This window comes from Aptenodytes patagonicus, chromosome 14 (genome assembly GCF_965638725.1).
Source record: "Aptenodytes patagonicus chromosome 14, bAptPat1.pri.cur, whole genome shotgun sequence".
NCBI lineage: Eukaryota > Metazoa > Chordata > Aves > Sphenisciformes > Spheniscidae > Aptenodytes > Aptenodytes patagonicus.
Genome location: NC_134962.1, coordinates 2017573 through 2043648, shown reverse-complemented (window position 1 = coordinate 2043648; position 26076 = coordinate 2017573). Strand labels below are relative to the sequence as shown.

At 58.4% G+C, this 26076-nt stretch overlaps 1 protein-coding gene across 2 annotated transcripts in view; it reads left to right on the top strand.

The window, feature by feature from the left end:
* ZNF512B (zinc finger protein 512B) overlaps positions 1-22611 on the top strand; it is a 31853-nt gene extending 9242 nt beyond the window's left edge. Inside the window, exons 4-17 of one of the 2 annotated variants that reach the window (XM_076352187.1) lie at positions 215-343; positions 680-852; positions 1020-1273; positions 2066-2137; positions 4395-4529; positions 5913-6037; positions 8518-8610; positions 9471-9569; positions 10278-10448; positions 11202-11393; positions 18230-18331; positions 19343-19405; positions 21776-21874; positions 22218-22611. In XM_076352187.1, the coding sequence (XP_076208302.1) occupies positions 215-343; positions 680-852; positions 1020-1273; positions 2066-2137; positions 4395-4529; positions 5913-6037; positions 8518-8610; positions 9471-9569; positions 10278-10448; positions 11202-11393; positions 18230-18331; positions 19343-19405; positions 21776-21874; positions 22218-22511 (2001 nt within the window). In that variant the 3' untranslated portion in view covers positions 22512-22611. Of the gene's footprint in view, positions 1-214; positions 344-679; positions 853-1019; positions 1274-2065; positions 2138-4394; positions 4530-5912; positions 6038-8517; positions 8611-9470; positions 9570-10277; positions 10566-11201; positions 11394-18229; positions 18332-19342; positions 19406-21775; positions 21875-22217 lie in introns of both variants that reach the window. The other variant, XM_076352186.1, reaches the window with a different exon arrangement.
* Positions 22612-26076: the final 3465 nt, after the last annotated feature.

Here is a 26076-nt window from a genome sequence, read left to right as displayed (position 1 = left end):
CCTGTAGAGCCTGCGGCTCCGTCCCAGCACCCCTCGCTGGAAGGTGCACCGCTGCACTGAAGCACAGCCCTGGGGTCTACTTTGCAGCTGCACAGTGGGAAGGGGTGGACAGGAACGATTGGAAGTCCCATGTGCCCCCCCAGGATGCACCGGCACGCACCCAGGCACGCAATGATCTTTGCTCAGCTATGTCTCTTGTCTCTCCGGTTCCCAGCTCCCCCTGATGAACCAGTGGAAGGACGAATTCAAAGCTCACTCCAGGGTGAAATGTCCCAATTCAGGCTGCTGGCTGGAGTTCCCCAGCATTTATGGCTTGAAGTACCACTATCAGCGCTGCCAAGGGGTAAGGAGACCGGAGGGCTGTGTGTCCTTTCCAGTGGCCAGCTCTTATGCTACCATCTACAGGGTAAAGCCCCTCTCAGGTCTTAAACCCCAGGAAAAACGTGAGATTGAAATGGGGAGGGCACAGATGGGCCAGGGACAGTTTGTGAGGTGTGTACGAGAGGGACTGGGGTCCCTCCGGCTCAGTGTGAGGTCTGGCCTGGGGGGATCATGGACCATTGGTAACCATTTGGAGGGGCAGAAGGGTATTGCACACAGCGTGTGTTTGCATCAGAAAAAGCCTGTCCCTTTTGTGGTCTAACGTCCGTGCCCTCCTGTCTCTCCCTGCTCCGCACAGGGTGCGATCTCGGAGAAGCTGACCTATTCGTGCTCGTACTGCGAAGCTGCCTTCACCTCCAAAACCCAGCTAGAAAAGCATCGGCTCTGGAATCACTTGGACCGGCCAGTGCCAACCAGCAAAGCAGAAAACAAAGTGCCGAAGGCCATTGGGAAGAGTGGTGGCAAGAAAAGGTACCAGGCTGTGGCTGGGCTGTGTGGTGGTGGTGGTGTAGGGACGGCTGGGAGAAGGGGAACGTGCCCGCCTCCATTCCCATCATCTGGGCTGGCGAGGGGGGAGAGGTGTCAGGACGTTTGTCTAACAACCCCTCTTTAAACAAGCCCTCTGTGCTTTGCCCTAGAGCTGCTGAGAGTTCAGCTTGCCCCACCATCCATCCCAAACAGGCAAAGACGGAAAAAGCCGTGGCCCAGGACCACGCCGAGAATGGCGAGTGCCTGGCGGAGAGCCGGGAGAGCAAGGAGTTTCAGATCGCAGCAGCCGAGGCGATGGCAGCCGCCACCCCCACGGCGAAGTCCTCGAGCGGCAAGGATGCCGTGCAGCAGGGGGGCAGCCAGGCCTCACTGCAGGAGGAAGACCCCGAGAGGATGAAGCACAGTAAGATTAGAGCCCGGGGCTGTGCTGCTTCAGGAGCCCAGAGAGGGGTGTCCCACGGGAAGGGACGGGGCTCTGTTCCAGCCAACGCTGCTGCGGGTGTCTCTCTGAATGTATCCAAACCTTTTTTCAACACCCCGATAATTTGCCCCCCCCAGTTTCTTGCAACAGTGAGTTCCACTGAGAGTTAAAACCAGGTTGCAGCTGTGGTAGAGGTATTTCTATAGGACCTACAGGTTTGGAAATGGATTGAATACCCTGCAGCATAGCAAGCTCCTGTATCAGCCCATCTGTCCTCACCGGGTGTGACAGTTTAAACCAGGGTGGATCTGGCAAATGTGTTTTCCTTAAGTATTGGGACAGGGTAAGGAGGCTCACTCTGTCCATTACCGCTGTGGGGCTGGCAGGCAGGGCCGTGGTTGTCCCCATCATGGCATGGGTTTACACTGCTTGCAGCACCACAGTGAACCGCCACCAGCCACCTTAGCTGCTGAGGCTGTGGAAACCACGTGGCTTTTGGCACTAGGCAGAGCCACCACTTCCACTCCTTGAATTAGCCCTGGATACCATTATTTCTCCTGATTTTGTGGGGTGGGAAGCAGCATCCTGTTACTGTTTGGTGGGTGGGTGCTTCATTCAACAGCCCCTGTATTTCACAGGGGTAAAGGCCTCCTCAAGGTGATCCGCTCCTGACATGGAGTATGTGCCCACCCCGCGCCCTGGGACTGCTGAAGGCCCCCTGGCAGTACAGTTATTTGACCAAATCTCTCTCTCTGTTTCTCTCTTTTGAGTCAGGAAGGAAACAGAAAACTCCTAAGAAATTTACGGGGGAGCAGCCGTCCATCTCGGGGACATTTGGACTGAAAGGTAATACGGGGACGACTCTGGTCAGCTGTAGGGTTGTAGCTTCCCCAGGAGCCCTCCCTGTGGTGGAGATACGTGGGAGCCACCTGGAGCCTGGGGACATCACACTGGAGGAGCTGGTGCCTTTGACCGTAAGAGCATTGGAAAGGGAATGAAAGGCAGCAGCAGAGCTGGCACTGATAACAACCCTGCCTGCTCTGCTCGGGAGCCTGTCGCTGGGAAGTGAGGGAGGAGGAGAAAGGATCCGGGTATGTCCAGCCGTAATGCAAGAGTAAGGAGCTGCTGACACAAGCGAGACATGGGAAACATCATCTCATCGTCCTCATCCCACCGTCCTGGGATGTCACAGTATTTCCAATAGCGTCGAAAGGATTTCTGCTGCGTAGAAAGGCTGGGTGACGCATCCGTCCCTCAGACGTTGTCTCCAATGCTGGTCGCCCACGTTCAAGAAAATTAATTCAAGGGGGAAGAGACGTGTTACCGGGATGTTTTCTGAGAGGAGGCTCAGGAGCTGGCTGCTTCAGCCTGACAAAGCAAGAGCGAGTGGGACTGTGGTCATGCTCCATAAATACACCCAACTGGGCTGGAAAGGAGGGAGGAAACCTGGAGCATCCCTGGCACGAGAGCAACTGGATTCGGACTGGCTATGAAATACGTTCAATCAGGGAAATAAAAAGCAGATTTCCAGGCACTGCAGGAGGCAGCACCTTCCAGTATGAGAGGCACTCGGGGGAGAGGCACTAATGGCTTTGAAGGAATTAAACACTTACCGAAGAGCAGGCTGGATGCGGTCTCTGCGATTTCCTTTCCCCTGGCTCCTGGGAAGTCTGGGGTTGTTTCCCTTAACTTCCACGCAGAGGCACTGCCATAGACTGAAACATCTGCTGTGGGTTCCTCGAGAGTAAGCTGGTCCCCCCCAGTGACCCGCTGCCTCAAATGGAGAGTGAAGATCGGGCGGGCGTTTGCCTACATCCCCCGGGTTCAACGTGGCAGCTCGCTCCCCAAAGACAAGGGGGCCACCAGCCCGTCGTGGGGTGCTGTCTCCGTTCAGACCCTGGGTTTGCAAGAGTCACAACCCACAAGTCCAGGGGGATGTGGACCCTCGTGGGTCAGGTGCGGATCTGACCCTGGCACTCACCGTGTTGCCTCCAGCATTTTCTGTGGAAGCACAGGCACAGGGTTGAACTGCACATGGATTTGGGGGGGTGGACCCAGGGGAGAGCCCCCCTCCTCTCTTCGCCAGCCTTTCCAAAGCATCGTTTACAAGTCACGTTTTCCATTTCTTATGTCAGCCCAGGAACTGCCGAGGGATTCTGCACGACAGAGGGGGATCGGGCGGCACTGCCGCTGCTGGCACGCTCTCAGCGTGTGCTGACCCTCCTCCTGCTCGCTTGGCCCTGCTCAGTGCAGGGAGGATGCTTCGGTGGTTGGCAGTGATGCCTTTAGCAGGCTGAATGGGAAGCACACGCTTTGCCCGTGCAGTCATGTGGGGATGAGGCACAGACAAGGTGGGAGGGTGGATGCGTTCGGGAGAAGCTGGCTGAGAGCCTGGCGCTCTGCCGGCACGGAGAGCCCTGCCTTCAAGTTCCTCTCTGCTTTGCCGGCAGGCTTGGTGACAGTCGCCAGCAACCCAGGGTAGCTGCGCCGGGTTTCCTCTTCCCCGTGCGCCGGTCGCCCAGTCACCCCTCCTCTCCTTCTGTTCCTTCGTGACCCTTCCCAGCACCCGGAGGGACCTGTGTTCGTCGTGACAATTGCATACAGATCCAGGGACGAAAGGTCCTGCGGGATCTGGTGTCTGGGATCCCAAAGTTTGCCCAGTTTTCTAAGAGGGACCCCAGTTCCTTAGCGTAAGCAGTTAGACAGCCTTCCAGTGCAGGAGCATCAGCAGGAACCTCACTTTTATATCCTGAATTGGCTGTTCCAATTCCCCCTTTCGGTTTCTTGCAGAATGCCCTTTTGCCTCCTCCCCAGCCTGTCTTCCCCACAGTCTACTTTGCTAGAAGCATCCTACCCCGCTTTGCCATGGTGCTTCCATAGTTCATAAACTGGGTTGGGGGAAATGATTCTGTTTATAAAACACCACAAGCTGTTACGATATTGCTTGTCGTAGTTACGGACCTGATCCTACACATAGAACCTTGGCAGACCTACAGCCAGCTCAGCGTCCCTGGGTTAGAGGTAGAAATTTTTTACCTGCTAAATGTGAGTTGGTCTGAGAGTATTAAAGCAAGTACTGAATAAAAATCCTCTCTCTTCACAGGTCTCGTCAAAGCAGAGGACAAGGCGAAAGCCCATCGAGCCAAGAAGTTGGAGGCGAGCACCAACACGGAGGAGCTGAAAAAGAAACCTTCAGGAGCTGGTGTGAAGAAGGAAACGGCTGTGCATCTACCAGCAGGTGAGGCTGGTGGAAGCAAAGCACAGGCAGCAGCTCTGTGTGCAGCTTAGCTGCTTATCCTGTGCTCTGCTCCAAGCCTGCACGGTCCCCACCTTCACGCCACGGTCCCCACCTTCACCCGCAGCTAGTGGTCCTCGCACCCCTCCTGGCCCAGCGGGCTGTTTGCTGGGTGAGTTTTCTAGCAGGTCTGCGAGCAGAAGCAGCACAAAATCAGAAGCAGGAGCACGCAGCTGCTGCCCTTCTGAGGTGTAGCAGAGATGTGGTGACAGCCGCTGCTCCTAAAATATTGGTGCAGCCACAGCTGACATCCCAAAAGGGTTACTCTACCTTCGCTTCGCTGCCAGGACAGACCACTGCAAGTGTTGGGAGATGATAGCCAAATCCTGGTTCCACCTGGCTTCACTGTGACCACAATTTGGGTCAGCGTCTGGGGTGATGGAATTTTTCTATCGTCATATCCGTGTATGATGCCAGTGCCTAACTCCGGGCATAATTATGTCTTTTCCGAGGTGCAGCCTACACCCTAGCACAGGTTGCTGACTTTCCCTGGGAGCTCTGACAGCAGGAGGAATGCAGGATGTGCAAGATAAACACAGCTGCAATGTCTTACATGGCTTTCAAATTCAAATAAACGACTCTCTGATCTCACAGCCGTGCAAAAGCATCCAAATAAACAGACTTGGCGGATTTTATTCAGACTGGGCTTCCCTTGCTGGAAGCCCAGTGCTGTTCTGCTGAGAACGCGGCGGGAACTCTGGACCTGGGAGCAGGTTTTGGCCCCACGTATCTCGTATTTGGGGTGTTTTTTAAGCTGGTCACAGCCATTCAAATAAACACATGCCTGAAAGCTAGCACTCCCTAGCTGCCTGTGTGTCTGCCAGGAAGAGGAGTGCCAGGGAAGCTTTCCAGGCACACGTCCGGATGGAGCCGAGATGCTCACCTTTGTTTCACTCCCGCTAATTGTTTCGTTTGGCAGGGGGGAGTTATTCCACGCAGGGCAAGATGAGGTGGCCGGGGGTATCACCGTGTTTTAACTCCCAGTGTGCGGGATACCAGCGGGGTTGGAAAGGTGAACCTCCTTTTCTCCATGAAATGCCAGCAGGTCAGGTAACTCCACATAGAGCGGCCCAGTGACCCAATTTGCTCAGGCAGCTGCAGGAGGTGTGGGGCAGGCAGAGCTGCAAGTGCCTGCATGGTTTGTGCCGGGCTTGGCCCATGCCTGGGAGAGTATTTCTCTTTTTTTAACATTGGGAACTTTTCCCAGTTCAGCGCTTTTCGACAGAGCAAACCAAGGCTTACAACAGTGCTGTCCTCTGCCGAGCAGCCCAGGCAGCTTGTGGTCTCCGCGGCTGGGTGTAACACCTCTCTCCTCTCCCTCACCAGCAAACCCTGAGGACCAGTGGCAGCGGGAGATCAGCGAGAAGGGAGAAGTCGCCTGTCCAACCTGCAGCGTTATAACCAGGAAAACTATTGTGGGGCTCAAAAAGCACATGGACGTCTGCCAGAAAGTAAGGACTTGCTTTATTCAGTCACGCACGTGTGGATTTTGGAGGGGAATGGACGTGTACGTGTGCCACTCATAAATGCGTATTGGTGTTCCTAAAACCAGTTCTGGGCTGTGTTTGATAGAGCACTTGCTAGTCATCTTCAGAGAGCTGGCTGCCTCGCATCGATTCAGAGGGGTTTGGACACCTAATTCTCAGCGATTCTGAATCCCTTTGTGGTCTGGGCCCCTTGCCCCAGTGTCTCCAGCAGAGTCGGGTATTTCTAGTAGCTAAACAAATAGTTTTAAGGCTGGAGAGATCGTTGGGGTTGTCTCTAATCTGGTCTCTTCCGGAGTCCTGGCTGTGGGATTTCGCTGTGTGCCATGCCTTGCATCAGGCCAGATAAATTGTGGTTGAATGAGAGCACGTCTTGGGGAGACACTGAGCTTGGATGTGCTCAGGCAGGCTGTCAAGGCGCAGCAGTTCAGTAACAGTGCAGTGAAAAATTGTCTCTCTGCCACACGGCCATCCATCAGAGCACAGGATTATGTCTTCATCCGTCACCTGGCGCGGTGCAGAGCCGTCGCCACAGAAAGCCAAACGTGGGATCGATGCCTTGCGCTTTGAAAATATGTGGCTCAGCTTTGGTTCCACATTCATTTTCTGTAAATGCCTCCTCAGCCTTTGCCTCACTATTTATGCAGCAATGGGAGGCTACTCTCCTTTTCAAACCCTGTACTACATCAGTGCCGGGCAGAATCTTGCCTCCTCGGACATCCTCCTGGCTTCAGTGGAGTGGGGATGTTGGCCATCGCTGCTCATATCTCCTGCGCTTTGGGGCATCTCCCAAGCCAGGAAGGCTCCGTGCGGGCTGCACGGCCAGCCAGCGTGCTGAACGTGACTGTGCCAGAGCAGTCAGGCCTGTCTTCCCCACTACAAATAGGCCAGTGGGTGTTCAGCCGAGGAATCGAGGCTCTAGCCCAAGGAGCGGGTGTTTGTCACCCTTCCCTGGGAGGCACGGTCCTTACTGGGGCTGGCTGTGCCGCTCCGGGAGCTGGGGTGCTCTGCAGCGTCCCTGCCAGAGCAGCCTGTGGCCCAGGGAGGACAGTCCCCAAGCTCTGTGTGTGTGACCACAGGTCCAGCTCTCAGCATTTCATCTCTGAGGTGAACCTATGGCACGTCCTTAGCGAGGCCCCGCTGCTACAGGCACGTGGTATCCCCATCAGAAGTGACCCTGGAGTGCAGGCGCCATCTCAGCTTGCTCTCTGCTTTAATGATTGAAGTATTTCTTAGCTGGACAATGGGAAAAGGGTATGCAGGCTCCCGTTGTAAAACAACGGAAGTTGGTTCCTCCATTCCTTGCTTGTCACTAAGCAGTCTGCCCTGTTTCCTTCGGTTTTAGAAAGGAGGTAAGGGATGGGGATGGTTGCAACATGCTTGGGCCCAAAGGAGATGAGGTGAGAGGGCTTGTTAGAATATGGACATGGCATGTTCTTCGGAGTTGACCAGAGGAGTAACCCCCAAATTGGCTGGCATTGGCATTTGATGAGTCAAGGAGCTTTTAGCACCTGCCTTGTTAGGATCAGCGCTTGGGTCTGGAACAAGATTAACCGATGGGAGCGCAGGTACAAGCGAGTCGTTCCCAACTGGCTGCAGAGAGTTTATTCTTCATTTCCCCAGAGCTCCAGGATGAGGAGGGATTTGCAGCTCCATCTTCATCCCCTCTCCTGCTTCTAGTCCAGGCTTGATTGGAGGGGAACTGGTGAAGGTGGAGCATCAGCCAGGCAGGGGGAGCAGGAACGGCCACGGCCGTCCAGGCACCGGCTCCCTGTCGAGACATCCTGTCTCTTGGTGCCCAGAACGTTCTCCTCCTGAGTCAACAAATTCTGGTACCTGCCCCAGCAAAAGTCACGATCTGCTTACTCACTTTGCAGGTTCCCCCTGTACATTGGTGGGTGCATTTAATGCATCTCCCCAGTCACTCAGGAGGCCAAGTCGGGTCAAACGGCAGAGCAGTATGAGGCGGGAAGTATTCTGCTGTGATCGTGTCCAGCGGCGTCTTAATTTCAAACAGCCCAGGCACCCAGAAAGCGTATCGTACGCCAGCATCTGTCGTAGTTAATAGGGCTGCAGAGCACAGTCCACTAACATATTGGTAGATCAAAGCGTCTTCTCTTTCCTAACCCTTTAACAGGAAGACTAAGACACCAGTTCCAGATGTTTCCAGCCAGTGGGGCTTTAAATCTACATCCAAAATGGAACGTTTTCCAAAAATTGGGGCATGTGGGTTTGATAACAGTATCCAGGACAACAGAGAGAAGACTCTGAGCTGCAGGCTGGGATTGGGATGGGGGACAGGGACGCTGCCTTGCCTGCTGGGTCCCACCACTGGGTACAGCTGCAGCAACAGCTACCCATGGGGCTTATTGACGAGCAGCCGCAGCCCTTGGAAGAATGAATGGTGGACTGTGGCCTCCACGGTGACTTGCCTTTAATTCTTTCAGCTGCAGGATGCCTTGAAGTGTCAGCATTGCAAAAAGCAGTTCAAGTCCAAAGCTGGGCTGAATTACCACACCATGGCTGAACACGTCAGCAAGGTAAGAGAGTTGGGCTGCTTCCATCTCGCGCCTTGTTTCTCCATGCAGATGCAGAAGACGAAGCAATCGGCAGTCCGCTTTCCTTTGTCTTTGTAAAGGAGGGATTCACAACACCATCTTTGCAGCATTTCACAAACTGCTCAGTCCAGACGGTGGCCTTTCCCCTTCCCTGCTGAGCAAAGCCATTCCTTCCCTGGCAGCTAGTTAGGCTCACGTTGATCCCGGGCAGTAGAGCAGAGGACTGGAAAAATAAAACAGGATTTCAGGGGAAGATTCAGTGAGTACGGTGAGGCGGATTTTGAGTGGCAAAGCTCGGCCTCCAAAACTGTGCCCGCAAATCTGGGACTGATGGGTTCTGCCTTGCACGAATCTCAAAATCCAGTCTTTAGCTCTCCACTGTGCATGTGAGAAGTAGCCACAAAATTTACCATGAATAAAATCTGGCAGGCACCAATTTAGGTGCTGTTCTTAAAAATCTGGTCGTGTATGTCTCCGAGACACCAGAGCAAGGCATAACTGCATTTCTGCATGTCCCGTGCTTACCAGTTGTGACTTGTCTTTTACATGTGCATTAATCTCCTGCTCTTCAGTCTGGCTGGTGAATCCTCCGTGCAGGAACTGCTCCTGGGTTTCTCAGCTGGCCCTTTGGGTGCAAACACGGGAAAGGCATGAGCAGATCTGGCACCTAATGATGAAGGCGTTGGCATGCGGTAAAGCAGTGGGAGATCCAGCTCTTCTAACGAGAGGTTCCCACCAGCCAAGGGCAGCTCTTGCGAGGCAGAGGTTTACCACCCACTCCTGGCACAGAGGACATGAGTAAATGGTTGACTCTGTCGCTTCTGTTACTTCCTTGTTTCCAGCCTGTTCCTGTGGAAACCGCTGGACTTGGTGAACAGGAAGAGCGGGAAAGGCTGAGGAAAGTGCTAAAGCAGATGGGAAAACTGAAATGCCCCAATGAGGTACGAGAACGATTCCTGTTTCTCATTCTGTGAAAAGGTGGAAGGAGTGAGTTCCGATGCAGAGGGGGACGTGCACTCTCCAGGCATCCCCTGGCACGCGCTCGACTTTTCCGCCTTAGCTCAGCCATCCCGGTCGCCGTCCTGCTGGCTCCGTGCGCTCCAGCGATGGGCCGTCCCGGCAGGAGGGTGGGCGTAGGGCAGGTTGAGGAGCGCTGAGGGGCAGGTTCTGCCTCCTGAACTCAGGAGGGGGCACAGCCGGCGCTGTCCTGGGCACAGCGTAAAACTAAACCGAACCGCACCAAAAAATGGTCGCGAGCCGGTTGCAGACAAGTCACGAACAGGTAACGGGGGCGTGCGGCAGAGGTTTGTCCCCGCGGATGCAGTGCCTCCCCAACGCCTTCCCCTCCCGCTGCCCACCGTGCATCTGTCCGGAGAGCCCTGTCGGTGTGTCGGGGCAGGTAGCGCCGGGGACAGGGACTGCTCCCCGCGTCCCTCCGTGGCACTGTCGTGCCTGTGCGTGGCTCTTTGGGGGAGAGGGGCTGGCCAGCGATCCCCCAGCGCTCGGAGGGGACGGGTTGGCGGAGCTGCTCTGTGGAGGGGGCTCCTCGGGACATGTTCCTGCCTGGAGCAACGGCACCCCGACCGTTTCGACATGGGCACGTGAAGCCCCAGCCCTCCTTAACTTTCCCCTTCTCCCCATCTCCGTAGGGCTGCATGGCCAACTTCTCTAGCCTGATGGGTTACCAGTACCACCAGAAGCGCTGTGGGAAGCAGCTTGCCGAGGCCGACAAGCCTGTCTTCAGCTGTCCACACTGCGGCAAGAAGTACAAATCCAAGGCCGGCCATGACTACCATGTGCGGTCAGAACACACGGCCTCGGTGAGCCCCCCGGACGCCTCCGCAGCCCGAGGAGCGGGGCCATCCCCCCCTGGGGGTGACTGCAGAGCTGCAGAGCCTGTGGGCAGGACAGAGCCGGGCAGGGCCGGGCCGGGCAAGGCAGGTGCAGACGTCGGACCGATGTTGTTTTCTCCCTCACGTCACCACGCGCGTGTGTTGTACCATGCAGTGTCAGTGGGGAACGGGCTACGGCCCCCTCCGCCCCTCCGAAAAAACAGGATGCTGCATTTACGGGAGCGGAGCGGTCAGGAGCGTTCCCCTTCCCTGGTGCCCGCGGGGCTGTGCTCCAGCGCACCCTGCATCCATGCTCTGCAGGGAAAAAAACCAGAGCTCGGGCCGCTCCCTCGGCAGCAAGCAAGTGCCGGCTGCTTGCCAGCGCTGGGGTGGCAGGATCCGTCCCTGGGGAGCATCCTTTTCTGTTCTGTTGATCCCTACTGACAGTGCATCCGACGCTAATAACTCCCTAACTCTAATAAATGGAGACGTTTATACACGTGGGAGTGCGAAAGGACACGATCAGTCTAATGCATGGCTGTCTGCTGGGCTGAGGGAGGGAGGGGTGCTCCCCTTGTTCCCGTGCTCGGGTGCAGAGGCACGCTGGGGTCTCTGCAGCCCCCGCCCGCACAAAGCAGGTCTGCAAATGCACAGCCCGAACCCCAGCATCCCCGTCCCGGAGCCGGAGAGCTCGCCTCTTCTCCCCTCATCATGCCCTTCCTGACTCTGTCTCTGTTGCAGCCTCCGGAGGAGCCAGAGGTGAAGCCGGAGCCTGGCCCCATAGAAGATTTCGAAAGGACCCCGAGCGGCCGCATCCGTCGGACGTCAGCCCAAGTAGCCGTCTTCCACCTTCAGGAGATAGCGGAGGATGAGCTCGCCAAGGATTGGACCAAGCGGAGGATGAAGGACGACCTGGTGCCTGAAACGAAGCGGGTGAGAAGCCTTTATTTCTCTTTTTTTTTTGCACTAGCTGTACGCGGAGATCCTGGGGTGCCAGCGTGGCCCCAGCTGGCTGAGGGCGCACGTGCCTCATTTTCTGTGCCTTAAATGAATTAGCTGTGATGGCAAATTTATTGCTAAAGAGCCCACCCAGCACAGGCTGAGCCCCAGTGGTCTGGAGGCTCCGTACAAGCCTGGCAGCAGGCAGCCTTGCCCTTTCCACTGCCAGGGCCCAAATCTAACTGGAGCAAAAGGTGGCGCTTTGTGGGCAGTGGAGAGATCAGAGTTCCAGCCCAGAGGATGTTGTGGAGGTAGGTCAGTTCTGGTCCGTGCTCAGCAGAGAAGTAGGGGCTGGCAGCCAAGAGGAGCACGTGAAGAGAGCAGAGGTTGGATCTGAAACGATCTCCCTTGCACTGTCAGAGAGCAAAGATGCCCCAGGTGGAATTTCCTCCCTTCCACGTCTCTTCCTTAATTTCTGGGAGATGCTTCCCCGGAGGTAAAGGGCCTGCAGCATCGGCGGAGCAGTGCTGCTGTGAGCGGAGGAAACCGGAGCGTGGAGGCAGGGCTGAGCCCTGCAGTCTCCAGCAGCGATGCACGCGTGGCCTGGTGCTGTGGGATCTGCACGGCGAAAGTCGGTGCCCTGAGCAGTTTGTGAAATGCTTCGTGGAGGCATTGGAGTAACATGTTAAATCAAACGTCCCTCCTGGCTGTGGGAGGATGTGATTCCTGGGAATGTCCCAAAGCTGAAATTCCCTCCAGGAATGCTCCTTCTGGACCATAAAAGGAACGAAGCAGCAGCAAATCATAAACCTTTTCAGTGTAAAAGGAAAAAAAGAGAGGGAGTCGGAGTTTTTTAATCCTGTGGTCAATACTTTTTGGCCAGCACCGGGACTCAACGCAGAGCCGTCCTGCAAGTCTCTGCACAAGCTGCAGCCTGTTTCCTGAGCAAGTAACTCTGCAGTTAGGTGCTAGGTCTTTTTCTTGCTCTGAACAGTTGGGCATCTCTTGCCCAGTGCTCCGAAATTCACCCTGGGCAGGATATTGGGCACGTTGCAAAGATGGGAGTGAGGAGCAGAGGGCAGCAGGTTAAAGCTTTGCTGCAGCAGGAGAGTGTGGCGGTGCCTCTGCCATGAGCGTGCAGAGCGCAGGACAGCCTGAGCCCAGAGGACCTGCCTCAAGCCAGGAAAACAGCCCAAGTCCCAGAGCCAGCCCGGAGAAGCGATGCGGCTCGCCCCAGGAAAATGGGTGGCACAACAGCAGAGCTTCGGCCGAAATGCTTTCCCGCTGCCGCAGCCTGTCCCGTGCTGTCCTGGCACACGTGTGTTCTCGGCAGAAGCGCCACCGTCGTCCTGCAGAGACCTGGAGGAGCTCAGCCTGACTCGGCTCCCACTCTGCACGCGGTGAAAAGCCAGCACACAAACAAACCAGCATCTTTTTTACCAGCCTTGGCATCCCGGTGGCTGGCGCGGAAGGGGATCCGGCCGCGGTGCTGCCGGCCGCCTTGGAGCAGAGCTGGGGTTTTTAGGGCCAGAACTGGTTGCAAACTTTTTATTTCTCCAATGCTTGGTGTTTTCATTGTTGGTTTCCAGATGACTTCAGCTGCAATGCATTTATAACATAAAAAAATCAAGCCCAAAGTAGCTGTTTCATTTCAAATACTGTGGGAGGAGAGGTGTGGTGCTCTCTTCTCCCCCCTCCAGCCTCAGCACTTGTGTTCCACTCTTTCCTCCTTGAATTGCTCCCCTTACTCTTGACTTTGGGTATTTTCTGTTTGAATTGAGGGAGCAGCCAGGAGTCCCAGGCCTGGACAAAGGGCCCATGTGCAAGCTGACATACAAAGGCATCATAAAGGTCTCAGCCACTGGCATAATTGCTCTGTGAAGTGCTGTTTGTGGCGGTGGTGGTTTTTATGAGACATTTCTTGTGTTGAGAGTCTAATTGTTTAAGTTTAATTGAGCTCCATCTCAGCGCTAAAAAACAAAGAGAATTGCTGTGAGGTTGGCGGCAGCAGGTTTGCATTGAAGATGAGCAAGGGGGGAGTTGGACCAGCTCTGAGGTGGCAAAACAAGGCTCTTGGGCTGGAGGATCGGGACCTGGAGCCCTGCGCGGGCTGCTCTCCCCGGCTGTGCTGGCCGTGTGTCGCACAGACGGCTTTCAGAGGAGGTCAGTGCAGTGGGCGAATACGTATGTAGCTGTGAGTGTGCCTGCGGGCGCGTCTTGCAGTGACTGTCATGTTCCCTTGACAACACTCTAAAATATAATCTGTTCAGTCTGTGACATTTTTTCTCGACGAGCAGTGCGGGAAGGAGGTGGGAGGCAGGTTCTGCCCGGGGAGGCTGGTGGGAGCTTGCTGACTTCAGCACAGTCTGTGTTGCTCTGCTGAGCGGCATCTTGCGTCGCTCAGGACTGGTCTACGTTTACAAGTTGCTCCAGTTCAGGGTGCGGGGAGAAACACCTCCCAACTGCAAGCAGCTCAAACACGCCAGCAAGCACCCAGTTTGACCCTTTTACAGCCCCCAAAATAGCCCTTCCCTCAGAACTGGCTTCAGCCATGCTGGCAGGACAGCCCTGTGGCGGGTCCAGCCCCAGGCAGTGCGGGAGGCTCGGAGGAGCGTCCCCACGTCCCCGTGCCACCGCCCTGCCGAGCGCGCGCGGTGGCCGTCCCTCTGAGGGAGCTGACAACCTGGAGCCACTGGAGCTGCGGAAAGACAAACACCAGCGAACCGTGACCGGGGCGGTAGGACTGATGGTTCCCAGAAGAGCCGCCACGCCACTGCCTCTTCTTCCCACGGGCCGTGCCCACCTGTTGGGATTACGCTGCCGGGCCCGCAGGCCCCCCTCGCTGGCTTGGACCTGGAGAGAGGTGGGATGTCGGGAATCGGCGGCAGATTACGGCTGCTCCTGCACCGTCTCAACAAGACCTGGGGATTTCCAGGGTCCCAGAGGGATGGATGCTTCCCAGCTCCAGCCTGTAACCAGCGATGGCTGGATGCACCTGGACTTGCTGCAGCGCAGGACCCGCTCTGTCCCCGAGCTCTCCAGTTATCCACCACGGTCCCAGCGTGGATTTCAAAGGGAGCTGATGAAGAAAGCCACCCCTCCTCTCCATCCCTTCTCCAGGCAGCAAAGCTTTTCCCCAGGGGAAGGCACGCAGCTCCTCAGCAAGCTGATGGGATACGGGGGATCACAGCCCCCCCCGCAGGCATGGCCCACGTGGCAGCCGGTCCCAGCTGGGGAGAGGGACGTTGGGTTTGGATCCCGTTGGTGGGCCGTGGTGGGATGCATTCGCCTTTCCCCAGGAGGACAGATTCCTTCGCACCAAAGCAATGGCATTAGAATAAACGATTGCTGCTTGATCCCAGGCCCTGCGCTGCCTTCATTCTGCACTAACCAAATCCAGCATTTCTAAATATACACTGGAGCCTTATTTTCTCGCTCCGATCTTTATTTGCCTCTGGATAAGCTGAAACAGATGGGGTGTTTCACAACGGCCGCTTGCTGGGGATGTCAGATGGGAAAGGGCACACCCCTGCTGCTTTTCTGGGAAAAATCCCCTTTCCAGAAGCTCCGTGAAGATGATGCCAACCCTCCGACCCTCCTCCGGCCTTCGCTGGGGCCATCACCTGCCCATGAGCGTTCTCGGGGCTGCCATGGAAGGAGCGAGAGGCCGGCAGGTTCCCAGCTCGGTGGTGCAGGCAGACAGTGGTGGACTCTGGGATCTGGTGGGGGATGATGCCCTTACACATTTGAGAGGCCGGACTGAGAGAAACAACCTCCTCGAGCAGAGGGAAGAGGCATCTAAGAGGCGAGAGGGGAGAAAACGCCATGGAAATCTCACTGTTTCATGGTGTGATGCTTTCCCTGTGGAGCTTGAGGTGGGGTGGCTTGTTTCAAGGTGCCGCGAGCTCTGTGCCGGAGGTGGTGGTGGGCTCCTGCATCCCAGGCAGCCCCCGTGCCGTGCAGGGAGGGATGCAGAGCTCCTCCGTGGGGTGCAAGAGCACCCTGTTCGCCTCGGGGCTCGGGGTCTGGGTGTTGCTGCAGGGCTGGGGGCAGCCATGGAGGCTGCGCATCCCCCCCGGAGCCTGGGTGCCACATGGTGGGGTGATCAGGGTCCAGAGCGAAGGGCTGCCGTAGGCCAGTCGTAAAGCTAAAGGGGAAAAGTAATCTCCAGGCTTGAGTTTTTCAGAAAACCCCGTCCTGGAGCCAAGATAAATTCCAGAGCCAGAAGAGCCTGGCTCGGGTTGATCCCCCAAAACAATGGCCCTGCGATCCAGGGGGGAGCCAGGCTGAGCCCTGCGGACTCATGTCACTGGTGGGCCAAACCGGATCCCAGCTCCAGCTGCGGACCCGGAGCCTGGCGGAGCCGAGTCCATCCTTCCTCCCCTTGCTCGGCAGCGCCGGTGTGGTGTGACCCAGCTGCCTGGAGCCACGTATGGGACCCGTCTGCCGGCCAGCGTCCCTGGGTGTGTTTTGGCTTCGCCTCCCGGACGGCATCAGCCGCGGTTTCCACGGGGCGATGGGAGAGCCGTGCCTCACGCTGGGGACCTCGGTAAGGCTTCCAGGGGAGTTTGTTGGCCGGGGCCGAGGCAGCCTGCATGGTTCTCATTTACTGCGATATATTTTGGGGAAGGGGAGAGCTGTCTAGGGAGCAGAGAGGATTGAAATATGAAAGTTAATTAAATAAAACCATCAGTCAAAGAAAACAAGCCTTCCCACCCCGGCATCCTTCGACTGTTCAGAAGAGATGGGCTGCGGCCAAAACCAGTTGTAGTCATTTAATGATTTGGCCATGAAGATTTTCACTTACAGGCTGTTTGAGGAAAATAAATGGAAAAAAAAAAAAAAATATTCCATGCCTGGGGCTCCCTCTTAATAGAGACATAAAGATGACTTTGACATTCCCAGAACCGCAGCGCCCCAGGAAGACATGGGATTTGCATGTTATTGTGCAGGGCTGTTGGAGGAGAGCGGGGAGGGATTTTTCTCTGGAGTGGGAAGCCGGAGCAGCAGAGTCCGCATCTCTGAACGTCCCCCCCCTCATCTCTTCCCGGGGGACGCGCGGAGGGAGAGGTTGTTGCTGGGGCTGTGTGCGGTTACCGTTAATGTTTGCTCATTCATGGGACTGATTGGTTTTTAATTAAGGAGGCCGTTTGGCATCCTGGCTCTCAGTATCAATGACAAAAAGGGACTCCTGTGTTCTCCCCCGGAGGTGGCATTGCCTTCCCCGGGCGGGGGACCAGGCGGTTGGTAGATGCACCATCCCAGCAGTTCAGAGAGCTCTGCTGGCATCTCCCCCAGCCGCGAAGCACGACAGAATGGCAGCATGCTGGGGCTCGGGGGATTTTTCCACACCCGTCCTTACCAGTGTTCGTCGCACTGTTTCGCAAGACCCTTTGCCCCTGCCCCTCGCGCGGAGCCTAGCTCTCCCCGGGCTCCCTTCTCCTCTGGCCGTGCCCCGCCACGTGCCGAGGTGGGGGCCGCGGGGGCTTGTGGATCACTTAAATTTGGGTGGAAACGAGCGGTTGCTGTCTGAGCCCTCCACATCCCCAGCTCTCAGTGGGAGCTCCTCGTTGCAGGGAGGTTTGGGAGCAGCCTGTTGGGGGGAGCCGGACGAAGGCAAATTCGCGGCTTTATCAGCACATTCAGGAAAAATCACAGCTGGAAAAGAAATCCAGCCAGCTGCCTCCCCGCCGCGTCGGAACCGTGAGCTCCGTGTCCTAGGGGCACCTTTCAAAAACAGGGCCTGGGTTTGCACCTCTCTGCAAGCACCGTTTGTCTGCGTATCCTCCCCGGCCAGCACGGATGCATCGATGCAGCCATGCCCCGCGCTCGGAGGTGCCCACGGAGAGCAGCACCCGCGCCCGTAGGGTGCCATGTGCCACGTGCGAGCTCACCCAGCCCTGCTCCGACTCGGGGCAAGTTTGGGGCTTGGGACCCAAGCAACACCCGTCAGACCTAGCAGAGCTCGGTAGGTTGGTCCGGGAGTCGTGCTGACGTGGTTGCGCAGCAGGCAGGCAGAGCAGCTCAGATTGCAGGCAGAGCAGCCGTGTCCCCTGCGGGCCTTGGCACGGTGGCACGGTGGCACGGTGGCAGGCAGAGACCAGCCCCACAGGTAGGGCCAAGCGCGGCAGTCGGGAGGCACGGAGATGCTGCAGCCGCCTTTGCTTGTGCTGAACATGCAGAAATGGAGTTGGGAAGGCCGGTCCGCTATGCTAAACCTCAAAGTCGCTAATAAAACGGTAATTAAAAGCACTTGGAAAGAGCAGCCCCGCCAGAAGGAGAGGCAGAGACACAAGAGCCTTTCATTGTTTAACGGGTTGTGCCCATTCATCGGTGGAAGGCAGCCATGGAGGCTCTTGGCGTCCGTCCCCTCTGCCCAGCGTGCAGGGTTGTTTGTTCTCCTGGTTATGAAACGTGGCAGAAGGGCCACGCCGACGCGATGCGCCGAAAACCCCGGGTCCGGGCCTGGCCCCGCGATGGGGGCGCGGACCCAGGAGCAGGAGCCTCCTCTCTCCCGTTTGCCAGCACCACGTGGAGGTGGCTGCAGCACCGGGGGCTCCTGCCCTGCTCCTCGCCCGGAGCCGCCCCCCAGCCCGGCTGCCGCCTCGCCGGTGGCACAGCAGCGGGCAGAGCCACCCCCTTGCTGCGCCGTGCCCGGGGGGGAGATGACATCTCCGGGGGAAGCCTCCCAACTAGTTTTCAGCCCCGATTCACTTCTCCGGGGGTGGGGGGGAGCGGGGGCGGACCCGAGACCCATGTGAAGAGCGAGGACTCCACCAAGGTCCATACTGGCGTGTGCCGCTCTGCTAATCATCTTCTATTGTTTGCAGCTCAATTACACCCGACCGGGGCTTCCAAAGCTCAATCCGAGGCTGCTAGAAAACTGGAAGAACGAAGTGAAGGAGAAGGGCCACATCAACTGTCCCAACAACGTAAGGACCATCTCTGTTCTTCTCCGGGCCGGCTGGTCTCAGTCTGCAGGAGGAAGGGGGCAGTTTTTGGGGCAGAAACCCACCAAAGCCAGGGTCTTGTTGGGCCCCAGACGAAGCTAGCAGTGATGCTCAGACCCTCGTTCCACCCCTTCTCCCTGGGGTTGCTGCCATGCCTGGTTGAAGCGTGTCCCGCCTTTGGGACCCTCCTGGTGCGCTCGAGCCACCGGGCTTGGGGACCAGGCCACCCTCTCCCCAGGTGCCCTTGGGCTGGCAGTTCAGCATCGCCTGACTGGGGCTCTGGAGCTGCCTTTGGGGAGCTCCTGAGATCCAGACGGGGCGAGGGTTGCACGCTCCGTGCTCGAGAGCCTTTTTATGCAGAGAACCTGCTTTTCCCAGAGTAAAGCCGGGGCTGGTTTGAAGCCATTCTTTTTAAAGCCCTGTGACAGGCAAAGACCTCGGGGACATGGTGCGTGTCCGTGCAGCCTTGGCCTGAGCTGGCGGGGAGGTGAACCCCACCCCCTGTGCTGGGCCGTTGATTTATCATCTGAAACAAAGCCTCGCTAATGGGAGTTTTGAATGAGGCCGTTAACCACAAGGCCAGGGGAGACGCGCTGGCTAATTAATGTCATACACAGGCACTTCGGAAAGAGGTTGCGCAGAAACTGGTCATCCTGCTGCCCAGGTGATTTCTCCGTTAAGCATCTGCTGTGGCTCCAAGAACTCCTGTAGCCCAGCAGGACCTCCCGACTGCTCACAAATGTACGCTTTCCACCGAGACATTTGGGGGAGACGTTTTTCAGCCCGTTGCAGAGGGATGTGGCCACATGACTCCCATTAGCACTAATAGGAAACGCGTGACCAGAGCCCTCCACGTCTCGCAGAGCATTAACCTCACGCTGCTTAGCCCGGACCCGTGGCCTTGCTGGCGCAGCGGGCTCCCGGCCCCGGCACGGAGGAAGGCACGGAGACGAGGGGGGATCGTGGCAAACCCTGCTTTGTTTCTTCCTGCAGTGCTGTGAAGCCATTTACTCCAGCGTCTCGGGGTTGAAAGCTCACCTGGCCAACTGCAACAAGGTAGGTCCCTCCTTCCACAGCCTCAGCTCGAGATGGGGTTAGGTTTTGGTTTTCTCTCCCCCCAGGGCTGTTGGGAAGCAACAGGCCAAGGGACAAGGCACGGGTTGAAGGATCATGACTGCTGGGAGGGCTGGCCGAGCCATGCCGCTGCCCGTTGAATTGTCACCGCTCAGCCCGTTGTCACACCATCCCGGTCCAGCCACTCACCCTCAGCACCGTCCTCCTGGGCAGGATCAAACCCACAGCCACGGGCAGCCGAAGGCAGAGAGGCTCGAGCTGAGCAGATGTGATGGAGGGGATTTAGCCACCGCCCCAGCCTTGGAGGAGAGGTCTTGCAATGCAAATGTCTCATCCAAGGGCCCAGACCTCCGACGCACCAAGTGCCTCGGAGATGGGGGCAGCAGGAGCGAGCCCGCCTGCCTCGCGTCCTCCCGCCTCAGCGTCCCCGTCCCGCAGCAGCCCCTGCCCAGCGTGGCTTCTGCAACCCCCGAGTTGTTTGCGAGCCTTTGGCTACCCAGCGTGGCCAGCACCTCGCACACAGCCGCGCATCGACCGCAGCAGCTCAGAGCCAGGGAGCTGGGCGTTGGAAGCTGAACGTTTTCTGAGGCAGGTGGGAATCGGGGGTCTTTCTCCATTGATTTGGGCAGCCCTGCAGCCCCTCTGGAAGCCCAGCAGTTTCCCCAGCTGGAGAAACGCTGGTGCGGTGCCTCCTGGGGATGGAGCTGAGGCTGGAAGAGGCGGCCGGTCTGTGCAGAGACCGGTGCCGTCTCGCTCGATAGAGCAGCAACGCTGCCGGCTGCAGTGAGCTCCGGTGGCCTGCCGCCGCCACGGGGGAGGGATCGGGAGCTCAGCGTAGGTCCCTCAAATTGGAACCGAGTAAGGGCTGGTAAAGCTTTATACCCTGAAACATTTCCAGCTGCAGCTTCCATTGAATGGAGCTTCCAGGAGGCAGTTCCAATACATACCCCGTGGTTATTAAAAACACAAACTCTCGCGCTCCTCCAACACTAGCTGGAACATCAAACCCTAATGAGATCATTTAGAAAATGGGCTGCAGAGATCCGGCAGAAGAAGCTGTGTTTATGCAGGATAAAAGTGCAAACACAAGAGACCAGGGCAGTTCCTCCGCTAGCCTGCAGCACCGGGCAGCCCACCAGCAAACGGTCTCCGAGAGAAAATGGAGCCATTTTCCAGCTGGTTCCGTGCAGAGGGAGCAGCCGGGCGTTTGCACGAGCATTTTCTTTAACCGCAGAGCTGCACCCTCCAGGTCTGGCGAGTCCGGCGTGGCGGGGGCTGAGTGTTGGGGGTCAGCGCTGGGGGAGTTTGCTGCTTCGTGTCCCCCGCGCACTGCCATCAGCAGGACTCTCGCCCTTACAAAGGATTTAGTTTTGCAATAGGATACACGCGCCACCAAATCTGGCATAAATCACAGCCCCTCCTGGGCTGGCCTGTGATTTCTGCTGTAAAACCCTGCAGAATTGGTTGAAATACATCAAGCCTTACTGAGAGCGGAGGATGCTCCCAGGCAGCACCCCATCCTCAGCAGGGATTGATGCGCCGAGGTGATTTTTTCATGAGTATTTCTGAAGCCAGCCTGCAGCGGGGCCAGGCCTGCCCGCGTCCTGCCTGTCCCTGAAATGAAAGACCTGTCTAAATCCAGATTTACAGCACGGAGCCAGCTATGGAGAAATTCCCAGGGAGCGTATATATCGCCTGGAGGGGCCCATCCATAAACCCCTCGTCAATAGAGAGCACATTATCTCCCCTGTGCCCTGAACTGCGGCAGAGCCGGGAGATCAGTCATCCCCACAAGGGCTGTAATGACAGAAATCCAGCAGCCGCTGCGTCTCTTTGACAGCGTAAAAGGAAAATTAGGTGAGTCTGTTGGACGTAAATTAGATGGCGGTTCAGTCCCAGGAGATCACAAATCTGCTGTCGGTGAGGAAATGGGGCGATCGGCCCCGTCAGCCCCCCGCGCGCCCGGGGACACACACGCTGTCGGTGGCAACGTAGCAACCGGCGTTGGGGATGCGCAGGCAGCAAAACCCGCCACTCGCTGCCCTCCAAGCTGGTAGGACCCAGTGCTTCGGTGCCTGGTGCCGGTGTCGTGGTGGCCGGGCACCGCCAACGTTGCTGCGGCACAACCGGCACGGGCTGAAATTCAGAGGAGGAGATGCGGTTGTGAGCTCCTGGCCTGGGACCGAGGGCCGGCAGAGATCTGGTGGTTTAGACATGAGCGTTTATTTTCTGTTGCTTCGAGGTTCAGGCATCAACCTCCCTTCACAGCGGGGGGAGCAGGGCGGGGGGAGCCACCCCTCCAGGGCGTTTTCGGCTCTGCTTGGAGCTGCAGGAGGATGCTCTGTCTTGCAGGGGGACCACTCGGTGGGCAAGTACCGCTGCCTCCTGTGCCAGAAGGAATTCAGCTCCGAGAGCGGGGTCAAGTACCACATCATCAAGGCTCACTCAGAGGTAAGGAAACGGCTGGGGCTGGTCGGGGCCGGTCCCTGCTCCAACGTACCCATCCTCGGGGCTGCCCCGCTCCACCCGTCCGTGTCTGCCAAGAGCAGAGCACAGCAGCTCCCAGCAGCGTCAGCAATGCTGTGACAGTCGGGGGGAGGACCTCCCTGTTCCTCTTTGGGTCCCCCAGGCCCTTTGCAGCTGCCCAGCGCTGGCCAGCTTGTCCTCGGGGAGGTGATGCCAGCGGGGCGTGGGGCGGTCCAGGCTTCGTCAGGCGAGGCGTGGGTTGTGCGTGCCGGTGCCGGTGCCCGGCCCCAGGATGGTCACTAACCCCTGTGTCACCCCGCGGACACAGAACTGGTTCCGAACCTCTGCAGAGGCCAGCCGGAAAAAGAAAAGCAGGGAACAGCTTTCTTCCAGCAAGGAGGAGAAAAAGAAAAGCACAAGCGGGAAGAAAAGGGGGAGAAAACCCAAGGAGAGGCCTCCAGAAACGTCCCCGAAGGGCAGAGAGAGCGTGGCAGCAAAGACTAATCACAAGAAAACCCTCGAGCACTGGGAAGGCTCCCGAGGCAGCCCCGACGGGGATGAGCGCGTCCCCAAGCCCCCGAGCCAGCGGAAGGGGGGAGCCAGTAAGATGCCCGAGAAATGAGCAGCTCAGAGACTCGTCTCCGAGGATTCGTTTACAGCCCAGGGTAACAGGGTGGGGGTTTCTCCTGGTTTTCTGTCCCGTCCGCCCCCATCCCACCTTCCCCCCCACCCCACCCTCCACTCACCCCCTTTTTACAAAAAAAAAAAAGAAAAAAAGAAAAAAAAAAAAGAGACAGAAAATACCAATTAACCACTTTAAACAAGTCACGGACCTTGTTTCACACTGGAAAACAAACAGGATCAAGCAAGCTGGACCGTTCTCCACCCCCTGCCCATGTACATACCCCTCTGCCCGCGCCCCTGCCCGGCGGGACCCTGCTGCTTCCCCCCCCCCCCCCCGCCCTGCCCGTGACTCCCCTTCTTACTCCCTGCGCCAAACTGGTGACGCTTAAGCGAAAGAAAAGTGCAATAGCAGCGGGGTCCCCTTGGACGGGGTCTCTCTGCGGCTGCCTGCCAGGGCGGGGGGCTGCCCGCGGCAGTGCTGCCTGCTGCCCGCCTGTCCGGGCAGCCTCCGGCGAGCTGCAGCCTCCCGGTGCAGGCAGCGCCTGCATCCCTGCTCCCAGGACGGTGTTTCCAAAGATGTTTGACCCATGCAAGCGGCCGGGCAGGGACAGAGGGACGGCAGGGTCTGGCAGTGGATGCTGTGGGGGGTCCTGGTCACGCTTTTCCCGCAGCCCCGGGCCGAGAGGGGACGTGCTTCGGCAGGGACCGGCTCCGTGGTGTGTCGGCTTTGTGGCCGGCTCGGTGCAGGGGTTTGTCTCGGCGGCGCGAGGCACAGGCAGAGCAGGGAGTGTGGCACGGGGCCGGCAGAGCATCGTCCCGAGATGGCGGGGCTGGCTGCGGCTGCGAGACGGGGGCGCGGGAGGTGTGAGCACCCCTGGAAGTCGATGGGAGGGGGGGTTGCTCTAGGATAGATCAGGTAGGAGTTGGGTTTAACCGAAAGTCGTGGGAATGCCGTGAGCACCATAGAGCATCACGGTGAGACCGGGGCGGGGGGGGGTGGTGGTGGTGGTGGTGGTGATGGGGGGAGCTGCGCCCCGGTGCTCAAGTTGTCGTTGCAAACGTAGCCGGATGCGGAGCGCTGCAGCGGCAATGGCAACGCCGCGATGGCAGCGCCGGGATTGGGGTGAGCCGGCAGCCGTCGAGCTGCCCGACCGGCGCGGGCAGGTCCGGCTGGCGGAAGGGACGATTCCGAGTCCCCACCACGCCCCATCCCAAAGGTGCCGATTGCCCAGGAAGGAGGAATGGGGTTTCGGTCACCCAGCTGCGGCCGCGGGAGGTGTGTAACAGGGACAGGGGGCAGCATCAAGTGACAATCACGGGTCCTGCTTTCGGGCATGTTGCACTCGCCTTGTCCCTCCGGGCTGGCACCCACCGTGGGGTGAGTCTCGGCTCCCCCGAGATGCATCCAAGCCCCCGACCGTCTTCCTCGGGGATAGGGAGTCCCTGCACGGCGCGCTGTCCCTTGCTTGTTCTCTTTCCCCGGGCTTTTCTTTGCGTCTGTGCTAATACCGTCCTAACACCTCGCTCCGGCCTGGAGGGAACCATCCCTGGACCAGGATGCGTCTGTCTCCAGACAAAAACCAGGCTACCTCGGTCCTTGGGAAACGGGCATGTTTTCTCTCAGTAACAGAACAGAAAACCTTAATTCAATTTTTTTTCCCCCGTGCGGAAGCCGGGAGGGCGGCGTCAGGGGGAGGAGAGCTTCTGCTTTTACTTCAATTAAAACCTCAACCCTCGGTTTCCTTCGCTGCTCTTCTCCGCCCGCCGGAGGCTCAGTATCGTTTCCCTGCTCTGAGGAGACGCTCAGTAATAATTAACGTCCTTCTCCACTGGCAGGTTATTAGAGCCGCGGCAGGAGGGAGGGGACGGCGGTGTCTGAAGCCAGGGCGGCTTCTCGGGGCAGCCGATGCTCCTGCTCCGGCCGAGGCTCCCGGCGGCTGGATGCCACCATCTGCATCGCCCGGCACGCTCAGCCGCGAGCTGGGCACGTGCCTGCGGGTGAGGGAACCCGCCTGAGCGCTGCTGGTTGCGCCGGGCTTCGAAGCAATTAGTGAGAAAGCTTAATTAGCCGCTGCAGCTCAGCCTGTTCGTCGCTCGCGTTTCATCTGATCTTTGTTTTGATGGTGTCGCCGGTACAAATCCTGCCTCCCCGGGGAAGGGAGGAGAGCTTAAGGAACCGTAGGACCCGTGCTCTCAGAGCCGTCTCAGTCTTTGTCACGACGGGGACGTGGGGACGCTCTCGGGGACGATGGCATTTTGCTGTGCTGAGCCCGAGGGACGGCGCCGGCTGCCCGCAGAGCCCCGTGCCCGCTCACTGAAGCAATAACCGCTGGAAGGGCCGGCGAGGAGGGACCCCCGCACCCGAGGAAGGTGCTCAGGGGGTGCTGGGGGGGGGCGCGCTGCAGCTGCCAGGGGGGGTATAGGCAGCGACGGGAAGGGGAGAGCGGGCAGAGCTGGGGACCTGGCACGCAGTTTGGCACCGAAATCTCTGCCAAGGGGCGGAGGGAGCCGCTGGATCCCGAAATCATGTCCCACCGTGGGGGAAAGGCCCTGGCAAAGCTCCTGGCCCGGGGAGGGGGGACCCGCCTGGCCCCCGGCTGCTGGTTTGGACGTTGACCTTATAATCCCCACCGCCTCCCCTTGGGGATAGCGCAGGGCTCGATTCTCATTAACATGCAATTAATTGGCTTCTCCTTGATTAAATTGACAGGCAGCACTGTGCTCCGTGCTGGGGGTGAGCCCCGGTGCAGGAGCTCGGCCGGGAGCTGCTCGGGGTGGGGGAGACCTGGGGAAGGGCCAGCTTGGGGGGGTCGTTGTGGGGTCCGGCTCCAAACCCGTCCCGCTGCTTCAGTAACGGGAGTGTCTCCAAACGAGTGTCCCGGGAGGAGCGAGGGGCAGGAGCGGGGACAGCCCCAGTGGCCCTGCGGGGATGATACCGTCCCGGAGGGGACCCCGGGGACGGTCTGGGGTCTCGGGGCAGGCGATGGGCTCGGGGCGGTGGGGACGGCGGTCCCAGTGCTGGGGCTGTCCCCCGTCACCCTCAGAGCTGGGAGACGCTCCTCGGCCCCCTGTGAAAGCAGCTCCTCGGTCAAATGGAAAGTTTTATGAGAAAGTGAAATCTTCAGGGTTCTCCCCCCCCCTTAAAAGGTATTTTTCCCTCGGTAGTCATCACCCAAGAGGAATACGTTCTCCCACCGCCACCTTCTCCATGAGACATCCTTTAGTCTCCTGCTTGTCCAGGGAAGGTTCCAGAGCGATACCGGCAGCTGCCTGCCCCCTGCACGTGAGCTGGCGGGGACGAGCCGCGGTGGCATCGCGGGAGCCCGTGGGGTTGTGCCTGTGGGGTTGTGCCCATGGGGTTGTGCCCGTTGGGGTTGTGCCTGTGGGGTTGTGCCCATGGGGTTGTGCCCATTGGGGTTGTGCCTGTGGGGTTGTGCCCGTTGGGGTTGTGCCCATGGGGTTGTGCCTGTGGGGTTGTGCCCGTTGGGGTTGTGCCCATGGGGTTGTGCCCGTTGGGGTTGTGCCCGTTGGGGTGCTCCCGCCGAGGCAGCGGCCGGGGGGGG